At 46.1% G+C, this 16,557-nt stretch overlaps 1 protein-coding gene across 3 annotated transcripts in view; it reads left to right on the forward strand.

The window, feature by feature from the left end:
* BIVM (basic, immunoglobulin-like variable motif containing) overlaps positions 1-16,557 on the forward strand; it is a 277,159-nt gene that overhangs the window by 93,037 nt on the left and 167,565 nt on the right. For all 3 annotated transcript variants that reach the window (XM_085622282.1, XM_085622284.1, XM_085622283.1), the window contains one exon: positions 15,151-15,255. In XM_085622282.1, the coding sequence (XP_085478408.1) occupies positions 15,151-15,255 (105 nt within the window). The remainder of the gene's footprint in view (positions 1-15,150; positions 15,256-16,557) is intronic.

Below are 16,557 nucleotides of genomic sequence, written 5' to 3' on the forward strand. Positions count from 1 at the left end.
ACGATACGTAAAATAGGTGACAATGTAGCATATGGTGATACCTGGGAACATTTAGAACAAATAGACGCGGAAAGGGAGCCTGCGCAGAAACCTCAGAAGGAGATATTAGATCCTCCTAAAGCTATTGTGACTAAGTTAAAGACTCTCATACCCACTAAGAAAATAGATTGGACTACGTTAGCATCCTGTAAACAGAAAAAGGAGTTAGTTTCTGATTTCTTTTCAAGATTTGAAGAGACATCCCATGATTTTAGTGGTCAGTCATTGGCCGATGATACGGGTACAAAAGGGGGTGGTGATGGATGGAGCATCAGAACCAATCAAACACTCACACCCAGTCAACAGATCTGGGTTTGATCCATCACCGTTCTTTAGCCCACTCTGCCACCCCAGTTCAGACATGGCCATATGCAAATCAGTCTGACCCTGTGCCTCATGGGAACAGTCCAGCCCGAACTGCCAAGCCATGCCTTCCCTGGACCGGAAACAAGCTTCCTAGGACCGGTTTCTGGCATTTCAGCCGTCTTCAGCCAGGCTTGCTTGATTCCAGTGGCAAAGTGAGCAAGGGACTCACGTCTGAGCATACCCTGCCAACTTGTGGCGAACAAAGCGGTACAAAAGGGGGTGGTGATGGATGGAGCATCAGAACCAATCAAACACTCACACCCAGTCAACAGATCTGGGTTTGATCCATCACCGTTCTTTAGCCCACTCTGCCACCCCAGTTCAGACATGGCCATATGCAAATCAGTCTGACCCTGTGCCTCATGGGAACAGTCCAGCCCGAACTGCCAAGCCATGCCTTCCCTGGACCGGAAACAAGCTTCCTAGGACCGGTTTCTGGCATTTCAGCCGTCTTCAGCCAGGCTTGCTTGATTCCAGTGGCAAAGTGAGCAAGGGACTCACGTCTGAGCATACCCTGCCAACTTGTGGCGAACAAAGCGGTACAAAAGGGGGTGGTGATGGATGGAGCATCAGAACCAATCAAACACTCACACCCAGTCAACAGATCTGGGTTTGATCCATCACCGTTCTTTAGCCCACTCTGCCACCCCAGTTCAGACATGGCCATATGCAAATCAGTCTGACCCTGTGCCTCATGGGAACAGTCCAGCCCGAACTGCCAAGCCATGCCTTCCCTGGACCGGAAACAAGCTTCCTAGGACCGGTTTCTGGCATTTCAGCCGTCTTCAGCCAGGCTTGCTTGATTCCAGTGGCAAAGTGAGCAAGGGACTCACGTCTGAGCATACCCTGCCAACTTGTGGCGAACAAAGCGGTACAAAAGGGGGTGGTGATGGATGGAGCATCAGAACCAATCAAACACTCACACCCAGTCAACAGATCTGGGTTTGATCCATCACCGTTCTTTAGCCCACTCTGCCACCCCAGTTCAGACATGGCCATATGCAAATCAGTCTGACCCTGTGCCTCATGGGAACAGTCCAGCCCGAACTGCCAAGCCATGCCTTCCCTGGACCGGAAACAAGCTTCCTAGGACCGGTTTCTGGCATTTCAGCCGTCTTCAGCCAGGCTTGCTTGATTCCAGTGGCAAAGTGAGCAAGGGACTCACGTCTGAGCATACCCTGCCAACTTGTGGCGAACAAAGCGGTACAAAAGGGGGTGGTGATGGATGGAGCATCAGAACCAATCAAACACTCACACCCAGTCAACAGATCTGGGTTTGATCCATCACCGTTCTTTAGCCCACTCTGCCACCCCAGTTCAGACATGGCCATATGCAAATCAGTCTGACCCTGTGCCTCATGGGAACAGTCCAGCCCGAACTGCCAAGCCATGCCTTCCCTGGACCGGAAACAAGCTTCCTAGGACCGGTTTCTGGCATTTCAGCCGTCTTCAGCCAGGCTTGCTTGATTCCAGTGGCAAAGTGAGCAAGGGACTCACGTCTGAGCATACCCTGCCAACTTGTGGCGAACAAAGCGGTACAAAAGGGGGTGGTGATGGATGGAGCATCAGAACCAATCAAACACTCACACCCAGTCAACAGATCTGGGTTTGATCCATCACCGTTCTTTAGCCCACTCTGCCACCCCAGTTCAGACATGGCCATATGCAAATCAGTCTGACCCTGTGCCTCATGGGAACAGTCCAGCCCGAACTGCCAAGCCATGCCTTCCCTGGACCGGAAACAAGCTTCCTAGGACCGGTTTCTGGCATTTCAGCCGTCTTCAGCCAGGCTTGCTTGATTCCAGTGGCAAAGTGAGCAAGGGACTCACGTCTGAGCATACCCTGCCAACTTGTGGCGAACAAAGCGGTACAAAAGGGGGTGGTGATGGATGGAGCATCAGAACCAATCAAACACTCACACCCAGTCAACAGATCTGGGTTTGATCCATCACCGTTCTTTAGCCCACTCTGCCACCCCAGTTCAGACATGGCCATATGCAAATCAGTCTGACCCTGTGCCTCATGGGAACAGTCCAGCCCGAACTGCCAAGCCATGCCTTCCCTGGACCGGAAACAAGCTTCCTAGGACCGGTTTCTGGCATTTCAGCCGTCTTCAGCCAGGCTTGCTTGATTCCAGTGGCAAAGTGAGCAAGGGACTCATGTCTGAGCATACCCTGCCAACTTGTGGCGAACAAAGCGGTACAAAAGGGGGTGGTGATGGATGGAGCATCAGAACCAATCAAACACTCACACCCAGTCAACAGATCTGGGTTTGATCCATCACCGTTCTTTAGCCCACTCTGCCACCCCAGTTCAGACATGGCCATATGCAAATCAGTCTGACCCTGTGCCTCATGGGAACAGTCCAGCCCGAACTGCCAAGCCATGCCTTCCCTGGACCGGAAACAAGCTTCCTAGGACCGGTTTCTGGCATTTCAGCCGTCTTCAGCCAGGCTTGCTTGATTCCAGTGGCAAAGTGAGCAAGGGACTCACGTCTGAGCATACCCTGCCAACTTGTGGCGAACAAAGCGGTACAAAAGGGGGTGGTGATGGATGGAGCATCAGAACCAATCAAACACTCACACCCAGTCAACAGATCTGGGTTTGATCCATCACCGTTCTTTAGCCCACTCTGCCACCCCAGTTCAGACATGGCCATATGCAAATCAGTCTGACCCTGTGCCTCATGGGAACAGTCCAGCCCGAACTGCCAAGCCATGCCTTCCCTGGACCGGAAACAAGCTTCCTAGGACCGGTTTCTGGCATTTCAGCCGTCTTCAGCCAGGCTTGCTTGATTCCAGTGGCAAAGTGAGCAAGGGACTCACGTCTGAGCATACCCTGCCAACTTGTGGCGAACAAAGCGGTACAAAAGGGGGTGGTGATGGATGGAGCATCAGAACCAATCAAACACTCACACCCAGTCAACAGATCTGGGTTTGATCCATCACCGTTCTTTAGCCCACTCTGCCACCCCAGTTCAGACATGGCCATATGCAAATCAGTCTGACCCTGTGCCTCATGGGAACAGTCCAGCCCGAACTGCCAAGCCATGCCTTCCCTGGACCGGAAACAAGCTTCCTAGGACCGGTTTCTGGCATTTCAGCCGTCTTCAGCCAGGCTTGCTTGATTCCAGTGGCAAAGTGAGCAAGGGACTCACGTCTGAGCATACCCTGCCAACTTGTGGCGAACAAAGCGGTACAAAAGGGGGTGGTGATGGATGGAGCATCAGAACCAATCAAACACTCACACCCAGTCAACAGATCTGGGTTTGATCCATCACCGTTCTTTAGCCCACTCTGCCACCCCAGTTCAGACATGGCCATATGCAAATCAGTCTGACCCTGTGCCTCATGGGAACAGTCCAGCCCGAACTGCCAAGCCATGCCTTCCCTGGACCGGAAACAAGCTTCCTAGGACCGGTTTCTGGCATTTCAGCCGTCTTCAGCCAGGCTTGCTTGATTCCAGTGGCAAAGTGAGCAAGGGACTCACGTCTGAGCATACCCTGCCAACTTGTGGCGAACAAAGCGGTACAAAAGGGGGTGGTGATGGATGGAGCATCAGAACCAATCAAACACTCACACCCAGTCAACAGATCTGGGTTTGATCCATCACCGTTCTTTAGCCCACTCTGCCACCCCAGTTCAGACATGGCCATATGCAAATCAGTCTGACCCTGTGCCTCATGGGAACAGTCCAGCCCGAACTGCCAAGCCATGCCTTCCCTGGACCGGAAACAAGCTTCCTAGGACCGGTTTCTGGCATTTCAGCCGTCTTCAGCCAGGCTTGCTTGATTCCAGTGGCAAAGTGAGCAAGGGACTCACGTCTGAGCATACCCTGCCAACTTGTGGCGAGCAAAGCGGTACAAAAGGGGGTGGTGATGGATGGAGCATCAGAACCAATCAAACACTCACACCCAGTCAACAGATCTGGGTTTGATCCATCACCGTTCTTTAGCCCACTCTGCCACCCCAGTTCAGACATGGCCATATGCAAATCAGTCTGACCCTGTGCCTCATGGGAACAGTCCAGCCCGAACTGCCAAGCCATGCCTTCCCTGGACCGGAAACAAGCTTCCTAGGACCGGTTTCTGGCATTTCAGCCGTCTTCAGCCAGGCTTGCTTGATTCCAGTGGCAAAGTGAGCAAGGGACTCACGTCTGAGCATACCCTGCCAACTTGTGGCGAACAAAGCGGTACAAAAGGGGGTGGTGATGGATGGAGCATCAGAACCAATCAAACACTCACACCCAGTCAACAGATCTGGGTTTGATCCATCACCGTTCTTTAGCCCACTCTGCCACCCCAGTTCAGACATGGCCATATGCAAATCAGTCTGACCCTGTGCCTCATGGGAACAGTCCAGCCCGAACTGCCAAGCCATGCCTTCCCTGGACCGGAAACAAGCTTCCTAGGACCGGTTTCTGGCATTTCAGCCGTCTTCAGCCAGGCTTGCTTGATTCCAGTGGCAAAGTGAGCAAGGGACTCACGTCTGAGCATACCCTGCCAACTTGTGGATGATACGGGTAAGCATTTGTTTCTTGACAAATTTGTTGCTAATATGTTACCAGAAATAGCTAGTCGCTTAAAGGCCAGCGAGAGTTCTTGGACCACGTCTTCCCCAGTTTCCCTTTTGACTATGGCCCAATATTATGAGCAACAGGAACAGGAAGCGAAAGGCAGGGAGGATAAGAAGGATAAAGCTTTAAAGACAAAAGTTATGTTAGCTCAAATATATAGTCCACCATTTAGGGGAGGTGGAAGAGGCGGACGTGCAATGTATACACCTGGAGTGCCCCCTCTTCCTCGAGCAAATTTGTCCCCTGATCAGTGTGCTTATTGTAAAGAGACTGGGCATTGGTGTTCTGAGTGCCCTCTTTTGCGAGGTCAGCAGTACCAGCGGGGAAGGGGAAGTATGAGAGGACGCCCAGGGAATTTAGGAAGCAGAGGAGGTACAGGAGCTCGCCCCAGATTTGAAGCAGTTGAACAAGGACCAAATTACTCTAATACTTTTGATAGACGAAATCAATATCAAATGTCTGATTATTCTGCTGATGCCCTTGCGGATTCGGATTATGCAAAGGGATGCCTAGGATGGGGTCAGGAACCGGTTGAGGTGCCAGTAGATCAAATGGGTCCCTATGTTGATGCAAACGTCTTGGGATCTACTGATCGGTTTCTGGTTGATACAGGGGCTACCCATAGTGCTCTGTCTAAAAAATTGGTTCCTAGGGCTCCCCTGTCCGGCACAATGATAACATCGATAGGATTCGATGGGACACCTACACCTAGCCCACTTTCACAGCCACTTGAATTCAGACTTGATAAAATCACTGCAACATGTCCACTTTTGCTCTCCCCTACCACACCGGACAACATTGTGGGTATCGATATGCTTAAATATTTTCGTGCTACAAAGGGTTGTTCTCCGGAAGGTGTGCGTGTTATTTTAAATAACAATTATCCAATGGTTGAGAGATCATGTCTTATCAGTGAGGATGCCGCTCTGGCGTCCTTACCTAGTGTGAAGAAGGAACACTGTTATTGTTATCATTTCTTGCCTCCCATCATCACAAAGTCTCGCAAAAGAAATTGCAATATTGTAGACAGCAGATTACCTATTTTGGTCACCTCCTGTCTATTGAGGGACGTGCACTTATACCAGAACGCATTCAGACTATTTTAGATACCCCCTTGCCCCCGTACTCAGAAGGATGTCCGTACACTGATTGGCCTCACTTCGTTTTGTAGGCAGTTTTTCGCACATTATTAAACCTTTGTTGGCCCTTTTGACTAAAGACACTCCGATGCCAATCCCATGGACTGCTGAGTGCCAGAGCGCCTTCCAACAGTTATGCCAAGCCCTTTGTTCTGCACCAATATTAGGTACCCCAGACATGTTAATGAGTGACTATTTGTCCCAGTTAACTGACAGCTTGTCTTCTATTTATCAGCAGGTGTGGGAAGCTCTTCCTTTGTGAGCCCTGCTGTGCTGACAGATCATCGCTTCATTTTGGTCACCGAGAAAGGAGGAGCTGTGTCACCTGAAAGACCTGAGGAAGTCTTCCCGGACCACACGATCCCTGGTACATCTAGATATCTGCTTCGATCCAGGAAGAAGGACACTTCATCACAGAAAGAGACTGAGCCACTGTCCTGGGTGGTTAAAGACTGACTACAAAGGGGGGTAGCCTTTTAGTGACTACTCGTCTCAACGTTAGTGAAGAAACCAACGCCTGCCCAGGACCTTAGGGCACCATCTGTTTTGTTGTTTACGACAAAATGAACATGCTGGAGGAAAAGAAATCGAACACTGCAAAAGTCTGTAGTAAAAATATTATGTTCGCTATTGGACTAACTTTGACTGTTGTCATCATCGCTACTGTAATGTGGGTAGTGGGGGAAGTAATGCCTGGAGCCTCCTTACCTAACATTACTGTTACATCACTTGCTGCAAAAGAGCACAATCATTTTGATTTGCCACAACATGAACAGGGATACCGGCACAATCTGAGAAACAATTCATTTCTTCAAATGTTGCTTCATACTCATAATGCTACGAACATTACAAACTGCTGGGTATGTGGAATGATGCCAGCTCATCAGAAGAAGGGAGGAACGCCTTTCATTCCCTTGCAATTCTCGCATAATGGCTCCTGTAGAGCCTGGTTCTTACTTTTGTGGGCCTCTGAAATTGCTAATATTACTCTAGCTTATGTAAGAGGACTTAATGCAAAACTTAATAAAGTCTGTTACCCCAACGAAGATGGGGACCCACAAGCAAAAGGGACTGCTTTAGAAATGGAAGAATACAGTAAAGGAAGTGCAGCAACAAACTATGCGTATCCAAATTCGAGGTCGGCTAAAGGAAATGGACCCCTTGTTATCTCTGTTGCCATGACCACTGGCCCCCTTTGTGTACAAATTACAGGTGATGTGCCAGTGGGCCAGAGTAACTGTACTACAGTGTTGCAGATGTCTATGAGAGGCCGAAGCAGCTTCCTTGCATCACTTTACACTTATTTTGTTTGTGGAACTAAGGCATACTACTTCCTACCTCCAGGCTGGTCTGGTACCTGTTACATAGCCTTCCTTCTACCACCTGTGTTTATAGCTTCCCCTACCTACCATCAGGATTTGCAATTGTTCGATCACCATGCTGGTAGTAGCTGAAAACGTGCAATCGATGTCTCTGTAGTCGACCAGACAGAGACCACATGGGAACAATATAGACTTTAACAGAGGATTCTTCTTCTTTGTTGGCCCAGTACAGAACAGTAAGCTGGTCCGTCGTCTCACCCATACAATGGAAGCAGTGATCAATCAGACAACTGCGGCCTTAGGGAACTTGACACAAGAACAAGCATCGATCCGTATGGTTGCTTTGCAGAATAGACTTGTGCTAGATGTTATTCTAGCTGATCGTGGTGGAGCATGTCGCATTATTGGCAGTAGTTGTTGTGTATTTATCCCTGACCACGCCCCTTCTGTTTATAATGCCATTTCCAAAATGCATAAAATAGCCACTGAGATACATCAAGATTCAGGAACATGGATTTGGGCTGTATGGTTCTGGAGTGTATTTTCTGTATGGGGTTTGAAAATATTATCGGCCTTGTTCATAATTATTGCAATTCTCTTCTGTTGTTTATGTATCCAATGCGGGCCAATGTTTTGTTCCCTCTGTATTTCCACTTGTACTACTTGTCTATCATCTAAAATGAATGTCCAAAATGTAAATGCCCGTTTAGCAAAATTCCGAGAAGTCAGCGATATGATGCTAATTGATATACATGATGTTTATCGTACCCCTTTTAAAGCATAAGAAAATGTCTTAGCTTATGCTAAAAGAGTCATCTGTGGAAATGTGTAATATTTTACTTAGCATAAGCAACAGCCATTTTGGCTGTGGTGTCCATTTCGTTTCCTTCGTAATTCTTCCATCCTCTGCTGCTCGTCTTTTCTTTCTGCTTGTGTTATCTATTTTAGTTGACTTCCTGACTCAGCTAAAGCAATGTACGTGCAGAGGGTTTGTAGCTGCCAGTGTATCAGGTCTCAGATGTTAACTGTCAACCATTTACTGCTGCCATAAGCATTCCTGCTCCCCCTCCCACTTTGCTGACCACGTAGTTATTCATCTGCCCTTGTTTGCTGATAACTATTTCTAAAACTTGTTCTTCCTATTTCTGTTCACATGCTTACATTGCAGAAAACCGGTATAAAAGGGACATGGTTTGTGAATTCAGTGTGCTACCTCCTGCAGCACTTGAGAGTGCTGTGTGGACGTTGTCCCACTCATGAGTGATTAATAAACTTGTTATTTATTCCAACTCCAGTGCAGATCTCTATTTTGTTGGTCTCTGGACCCGTGGACAAGAGGGTGACCCTGCGCCAGTGTGCCCACTTTTAGGCACATTTCCACATGAATACCAGCTACATGACCAAGCCGTATCGAGTGTGAGCAAGCCTTAGGCCTAAGGAGTCTACAACCAGAGAGTATATGCTTTGATTAGTTCACTGTAGAGCTGCAGACGAGCAATCGTTGGTTGTATGTTTATTTCATTTATAAACTATTTCATGGAATACCATTACAGAGAAGCCATTTCACCAAAACTGTTTGATTGAAATTTGCAGGATGAAGTGCTTTTACCATTTAAGTAAAACATTTCATAGAATGTTTTTTTTCTAAATAGGCATTTGCATGCCTATATTTTAAGGTGTAAATACAATGGTTGTGGGTCTTATTTTCAGAAGCATTTTTGGTGGAAGTATTTATTTCATTGCTTTACTTAAGCAGACATTATTTCAGATTTATATATTTTACATTGTCAAACAACTACTTTGGATGCTTTGAATTTGTTGACTCCTCACCACCCCCCCCAAGCACCGTCCATCACTGAGCCCCCTCAACACAATCTATTCCTGCCTTCTAGAATCCCCTCGCCATGCATAAACTACTCCTATTCTTCACCCATCAACCCCATTCATTCATAAACCCTAAAAATCCCTCACTACACCCAAACTACCCTCATCCTTGTCCCCAAAACTCCACCCATCCCTTAACTCTAAAAGCAATTTCTATGCCTAAACCCCACCCATCTCTGATCCCCTAAAAATCCTAGACTACCCCTAAACTCAACCCATCCCTAAACCCTAAAAACTCCTTTCTACATCTAAACTTGTCCCATCGCTAAACAAATAAGCTCATCACGACTTTGTACTCCATCCATTCCTGAAAACTAAAAGCCTTTTACCATATCTAAACTCTACCCGTTACTAAACCATAAAACTCTCAACAGCCCTGGCCATCCATGAACCCTAATAACCTCAAAGACCTTCACTCTACCCACCCCTGTTCCTCACCACTCCTAAACTCCACCCATGCCAACAAAGGCAGACAACTTCACTCCCCATCTTCACGAGAAACCTCAAAACCTGACTCTTCGACAGACCTCCTCCTTGATGGACTGGAACCTGCACCTCCCCAGCACCTTGAGACCCTTACGGGTGAGTAGTCGCGCTTAACAAACCCGTGATTGATTGGATTCCAGATCCCTAAAACCCTCACCACCCTAATCTCCACACATCCCTGAACCCTAAAAATCCCTTTCCATGCCTGAGCACCACCCATTCCTGACACCTAGGAACACCTCATAAACGCTAAACATCACTCATCCCTGAACTCACAAACCCCTCACTATACATAAACCCCACCCAAGTTTAAGGTAATTATGGATATTTCCTTAGAAGTATCTATTATTTTTAAAGTTTCTTTTAATTTTCGATTTATTTGCATTTCCTTAAATATCCTTGTTGTTAAATTGGTTTTCCATGACTTGGTTTCCACCAGTGTGTTCATGTACATCAGCAGTCAATATCCAACAAGCTAGGGTATGTGCCTGAGGGATCCACCCAGGTGTGGCATGGAGCAACCCATAGGGATTTGCATTATACCGCCATTCATGGCACTTGCTCAAAAGTCAGCCTATGGGTGGCTGAGAAAAATTCTGGGTATAGGAAATTATACAGCCAGTTATCGATGGTGTATGCTTTACGGAACCCATCCAGGAGCGTCAGGGAGCACCCGCTAGGTATAGGCATGTATTTACAGCCCACTTTATCCACGACCACCCCTATAGCACCAGAACTACTACTTACAATCCATGTTCTACCTTTTGCTAAAGTGTGGATAACATTTTTTATCCAAACCATACTTGACATGATGGCAGTTGTGACCTTTCCCTATCCAGGGACTTGTATGAAATGAGGTCTGTGGCGAACTAATTTGACGTGGCAGAGTATGGTAATGTAGAGTGCTCTTGCATTTGTTCTTACAAAGGCCTTTACCTTTATGTTGACCCTAGACCTCCATTCACAATACATTATGCCATTGATTATACTGCATTATGGTTACAAATTAATAAAGTTCATTGCCATTCATGAGAGTATATACAAATTGTCTGATTGCAGCACACTAGAGAAATGAATGTCACACAAAGTTTTGCAGGCAGTACAGTGCTCCCCCTTTGAAACTATAACGTCATTATTTGCCTCACTAAAGCTCGAAGGTGTTGTATTTTCATTTTTATGCTACACTGTTACTCTTTGTGTTAGCCAGCACAACAGACTCTCTTCCTGCACTGTTTTGCATAGTTGGGTTACAAATAAAAACAAATGTTTATTTTTATGAATCCTGATTAGCTTGATTTCCCACCCTCCCCTATTTTTATTGTCTAACACTGAAGGGAATGCTACAGAATGAAACCTATTGAGTCACATATATAACACAGACATGCCGTATTTAGACTGACATCACTCAACAATGAAACAGATGTAAAGCCAAACCAAAACCGTTGACTCGCATTGCTCATCTGTAGTGTGAATCAGTCAAGTTTCTGATGTTGGCAAGAGGGGCTTATGGGCTCTTCCTCCTTCAGATATGGGAGACGTATACATGCGCCTAGCTGCAACTGAGAATGAGCTCCAGACTTTTAATTGGATGTGGTAACTAACTGTTGGTGGAAAGGGCACAGTAGTGGGGAGAAAGTAAAAGAAGAGAGAACATAGCTGGGTAGGAGAGAAGGAGTCGAAGAAAAAAGGAAGAGGCCCCTGGCCTGTCAGCTGAAAATTGGAGTGCGAATGTGAGTTGATGTGATTCAAATGAGTGGCTGGGTAGGGGTTGAACACAACACTACAGCAAAATAATGTGATAGACCTCATATCGTAACGTATGTTGTTGGATGAGAGGCACAAGGTAGGGATGTGGGAGAATTAAGAGTGGTGGGCGAGGTAGCAGTCACAGTCCGTCCTTGTCACCCTGAGGTTCCCAGGATGGCAAGCTTCATACCATTGGTTCAGCGAATCCTTGAAACAACTAACTGCCCCTTTTCTCAAAACCCACAAAGGAGCAGAGGGCCCTCCTGCACCAGCGAGGGCTAGACATATAGGACGCCCCCCCAACACCTCCAACCCAGATAAAGAACCCCGCCTAATATATTGTCACAGAGAACTTTGTACATTTATTTTTTTATAAAGATTTATAAAGCCCGCAGCAATCCAACACGGTTTCCTGGCGCTAAACAGGTCCAGATGTAAGAGACAAGTTACAGAGGGATCAGAGGGAAGTCACCCAGGCCCTCATCAGCAGTAGACTGGACTGCGGAAACGCACTCTACGCCGGAGTCCCGGCCAAACTCCTGAAACGGCTCCAACGCATCCAGAACACCTCCGCAAGCCTGATCCTCGACGTCCCTCGCCGCAGCCACATCACACCCCACTTGAGAGACCTGCACTGGCTCCCCACCAACAAGAGGATCACCTTCAAGCTCCTCACCCATGCACACAAGGCACTCCACAACACCGGACCAGCGTACCTCAACAGCCAACTCAGCCTCTACACCCCCACCCACCAGCTCCGCTCCGCAGACCACACCCTCGCCACCGTCCCCCGCATCCGAAGAGTGACCGCCGGCAGCAGATCATTCTCCCACCTCGCCGCCAAGACATGGAACACCCTCCCCATCCGCCTACGGCAGACCGAAGACCTCTTAACCTTCAGGAGACTTCTCAAGACCTGGCTCTTCGAACAGTAGCAGCTCCCCCCCCCCCCCCCAGCGCCTTGAGACCCTCACAGGTATGTAGTGCGCTTTATAAATGCTATGATTGATTGATTATACTTGATTATAGAGGAAGGTCTTTAATCTTTTGCGGAAGTCTAGGAGTTAGTGACACAACCTAAGTTCCAGAGGAGGAGAATCCCACAGTCTGAGGCCAAGATAGGCGGAAGAGCGCCGTCTCATACGGGCAAGGCGGACTCCTGGGAACAGAGAACAGAGAGAGGCTTGCTGATCTCAGCTGTCCAGTGGGCACATAAGGTTTGACCAGACTTTGTATGTAAGGGGGCAACAAGTATTGTTTGGCCCTGAACACAAAACATAAGGCCTTAAACTCAACACGTTTATTCTGTTCACCCTAAGCTAATGGAGTTGATAGAGCAAAGGTGAGGTTGAGGCCCGGCGAGGCAGCCGAAAAAGAAGATTGTCCGCCGGGTTTTGTATAAGCTGTAGGTGATGGATGGAAGATTTATCAGCACCCAAGTACAAAACATTGCCATAATCAAGTCTGGATATTACCAGCGCCTGCATTACCATTCTTTGAGCAGCTAGAGGAATTAACCAGAGGATTTCTTTTAGCCATATAAGGACCGCAAAGCAGGTCGCGGTGACCCCAGACACCTGTGCTTTTGGGGAAAGCTTGTTATCGATGGTAAAGCCCAACAGGTAGAAGTCCCAGAGAGTCAGGCCAATGGATGATTCCCCAGAGTTCTGGATTATTTCCCAAAATGAGAACCTCAGTTTTCGAGCCGTTCAGCTACAAGGTGTTGCTTTACATCCACCAAGAAACATTACTCAGTCCAAGCTGGAGCAGGGAGGTGTCCTGATTCTGATCTGCAGAGAGAGAGAGGATGATCTGAGTGTCATCTGTGTAAGAAAAAATAGTCAGTCCTGACTTCTCCGCAATATCTGCCAAAGGACGGACATAAACATTGAAGAGCAAAGGGCTCAATATTGAATCCTATGGCACTCCATAAATTACTGGATTAGATTTCACGGTGTGTGAAAAGACCTGGAATGAACGCTCCCTTAAAAAAGAGATCAGCCACTCCAAGGCCACACCTGTAACACCTGAGGCTTAAAGGCGATCAATCAGAATAGAATGTGAGACCGCGTCAAATGCCGCACTCAAATCAAGTAAAATAAGGGCTGCCGTACCACCGCAATCCAGCTGTTGCCTGAGAATTTCAGTAACCCCATATTGTCAGTCAGGGTGTCCAATGGAACGCGTATCAAACACTATGTTCTCAAACTCCTGAAGTTCTTCAAACTGTCGTACATGTCACTTGTCCACAATGATCCTTCTGAGATTTTGTTTTTGAGCGCTTCAGTTGACTTCAATGTACGGCGATTCCCCTCAACTGTGTTGTGTGTAACTGGCACACTGATTGGCTTTTCTGGTCCTTTTCTTCATCTAAGTAGTAGCCCTTTTGTTTGTCCCATAACTCCAGTGTAGCATAAAACCCCTTGACTCTGAACCTTATGCGCTTCTTTAAGCCACCCAGCCTGGTGCATTCTCCATTGCATGCTGTCCTAGCAGCAGACACGCCATAAGGCTCATGTCATGCCTAGGTGAGTGTAAGCACCCAGTTGATATTGCAGCCATAGATGTGACCGCACCTTGCATCTCAGAACGTTGATCGTCCATCCTGACGGCATCCTGTTTCGACTATACATCCTTCTACAGGTTTGGGAGTAGCGTCTGCCGCATAGTGTCCCTTTTATCTCTACTTTGTGTGAATTGCAAAATGGAAAGAATCCCCAATCCCCTTCTCTATGCTTAGTGTGTTTTTTCTGGTGAGGATAACCTTACCCAGTGAAAGTGGCTCCTGGTCTTTTAAACCTTGTGTTGAAGCTCACCCAATATTAAACTTTCTTATATATGTATCCTATATCGAATCAAACTGTTAATGTTCATGACCAGGTTTATATTGTATGCTGGGGCATAGTTATGAATAGTGCGTTGTCACTTTGAATAGCGTCCCGCTGAACTACTTTCTTTCGCATGGCAGTCATATGACTGCACTGCAGCCTATCAGACATTCAAAGAAGCCAGCTTTTTAAGATATGTTAAATTTTTCCTATGTGCCAGTACCCTTCTGCAGTGTAATGACACAGAAGTGATGCTGCCTTGCCACTTTGCCATGTGGAATAGCAAAATATTTTGCTTACAGCACATTTGCTCCCATTCGCCTGCTTTTTTTTAAATTTCAGAATAAAAAATTCAGTTCATTATATTTAAAGGGTGTGACTCCTAAAGGTTTTTACGAGCACTAGGATCCTCAGCTATTAAGAACAAATATGTAATTTGAGCATTTGTAGACCTGATAGCCTAGGAACAAACATGTAATTTGAGTATTTGTAAGTCTAATACCCTAGGCTCAGAGTGCTCCTAGTTATATTTTTTTGTAAGAATATATTGTCACCGTATGCATTTTACTCTTTTTTTCAGTCATAAAGAACTTGACTTGTTTATCAATAATGGTCAATTTAAAGTAAGCTTTCACAGCATGGCATGGTTCATATATGGTGTGCTGTTTGTAACGAATGTATCTTGGCATGATAATCATTGTTTTAAAAGATACTTTCAGTCCTAATGACGTGTAATATTTTGTTAAATCTTTGCTTTCTGTGCAGCCTTCCACCTATCTCTCAAGAGGAAGCCTTGCATATTTTGGGGTTCCAGCCTCCATTTGAAGATATAAGGTTCGGCCCATTTACTGGAAACACAACATTGATGAGGTATGTTTGATTTTCTGAAACTCTCACACAAGCCCCAGTGTGATTCTAATGTACGTACTATTTGCTAAATTAATTATTTTGTCTTGATTATTATATAAAGTCAGATGTGCTTGTTTCAAAAGCTTGTCTTGGCTCAGTGAGAAATTAATGGGGGTATACAGCATGTTTATTGATATGAGCCATCAATTGTAAGAAGGCATCATGAGTGGACTTGTGGCTAGAAATTGAAGGGGTCTCCGAAGGTGGAAGTTCAATCAGCTATACATTTCATGGGTGTCACATTTGGCAGGAACTAAACTGAATGTACTTTCCAAGCTGTTCTTTCTATTACAAGCTCTGCCTATGTCCAATGAGAAAGAAACCCATTTAACCTGTCTAACACTGACTATGCGCCACTGATGTAAAGTCACTTCACACTTCTTTACCCCATAAAGAGGGTTTAGAAGCAGTAGAGCGCATATTCGTCCCAGCATCTATACGGGAGGAATTTAAGATTTTATTTTATAGCACAAACTTTTCACCCTCTACCAAAGCTATCTCGTATGGGATGACAAGTATCACCTACAGTTGACTGGAACATCTGGGAGGTTTTGTACAGCTCTTTGCTATGCTAATTTCTACATGGGAATGTTTGAGGAAGAAAATATTGCAACGCCCTCATTGAAAACAGACCGTATGATGTATCTAAGATAGATAGATGACCTCTTCGTTATATGTAAAGGCACTGAAACAGCTTTGGAATTAGCCATTCTGTTAATGAACAATGTAGACCAATGAATATGTTTCACTCTTAAAATTAGCCGTAATTCATTTTCATATTTAGATGTGAAAAGTACTTTGGAAAATGGCAGCATACAGACTAACATCTTTACAAAACCGACTGACAGGAATATTTTTTACATTTGCAAATTGTTCACCAACCCAGCTTAAAACAACATTTGGCGTACTCACAAATACATTACATTAAATGCACCCCTTCGAAATCGAAAGATCTTGCTATAGCAAGCGACACATGCAAGAAATTCACATACATATACAAAGAGTTGTGATAGATATGAACAGAGTAATAGAAGTGACTTATTGAAACCAATAAAAATGTTTAAAGAATGGTATTTGTATCTAGATAGTCCACTGAAAGTGCTAAGATAAACATGATTGTATTACAAAACTGGGCAATGCTACTATTAGAACCAGATTCCAGGGGCATATTCTATGAGCCACCCATGTTCGCCTATCAAAGATTACGTAACTTGAAGGAACTACTGGATTAGCAACATGTAACAACCAGTGAAAAACACACTG

The sequence above is a fragment of the Triturus cristatus genome, chromosome 8 (genome assembly GCF_964204655.1).
Source record: "Triturus cristatus chromosome 8, aTriCri1.1, whole genome shotgun sequence".
Lineage (NCBI taxonomy): Eukaryota > Metazoa > Chordata > Amphibia > Caudata > Salamandridae > Triturus > Triturus cristatus.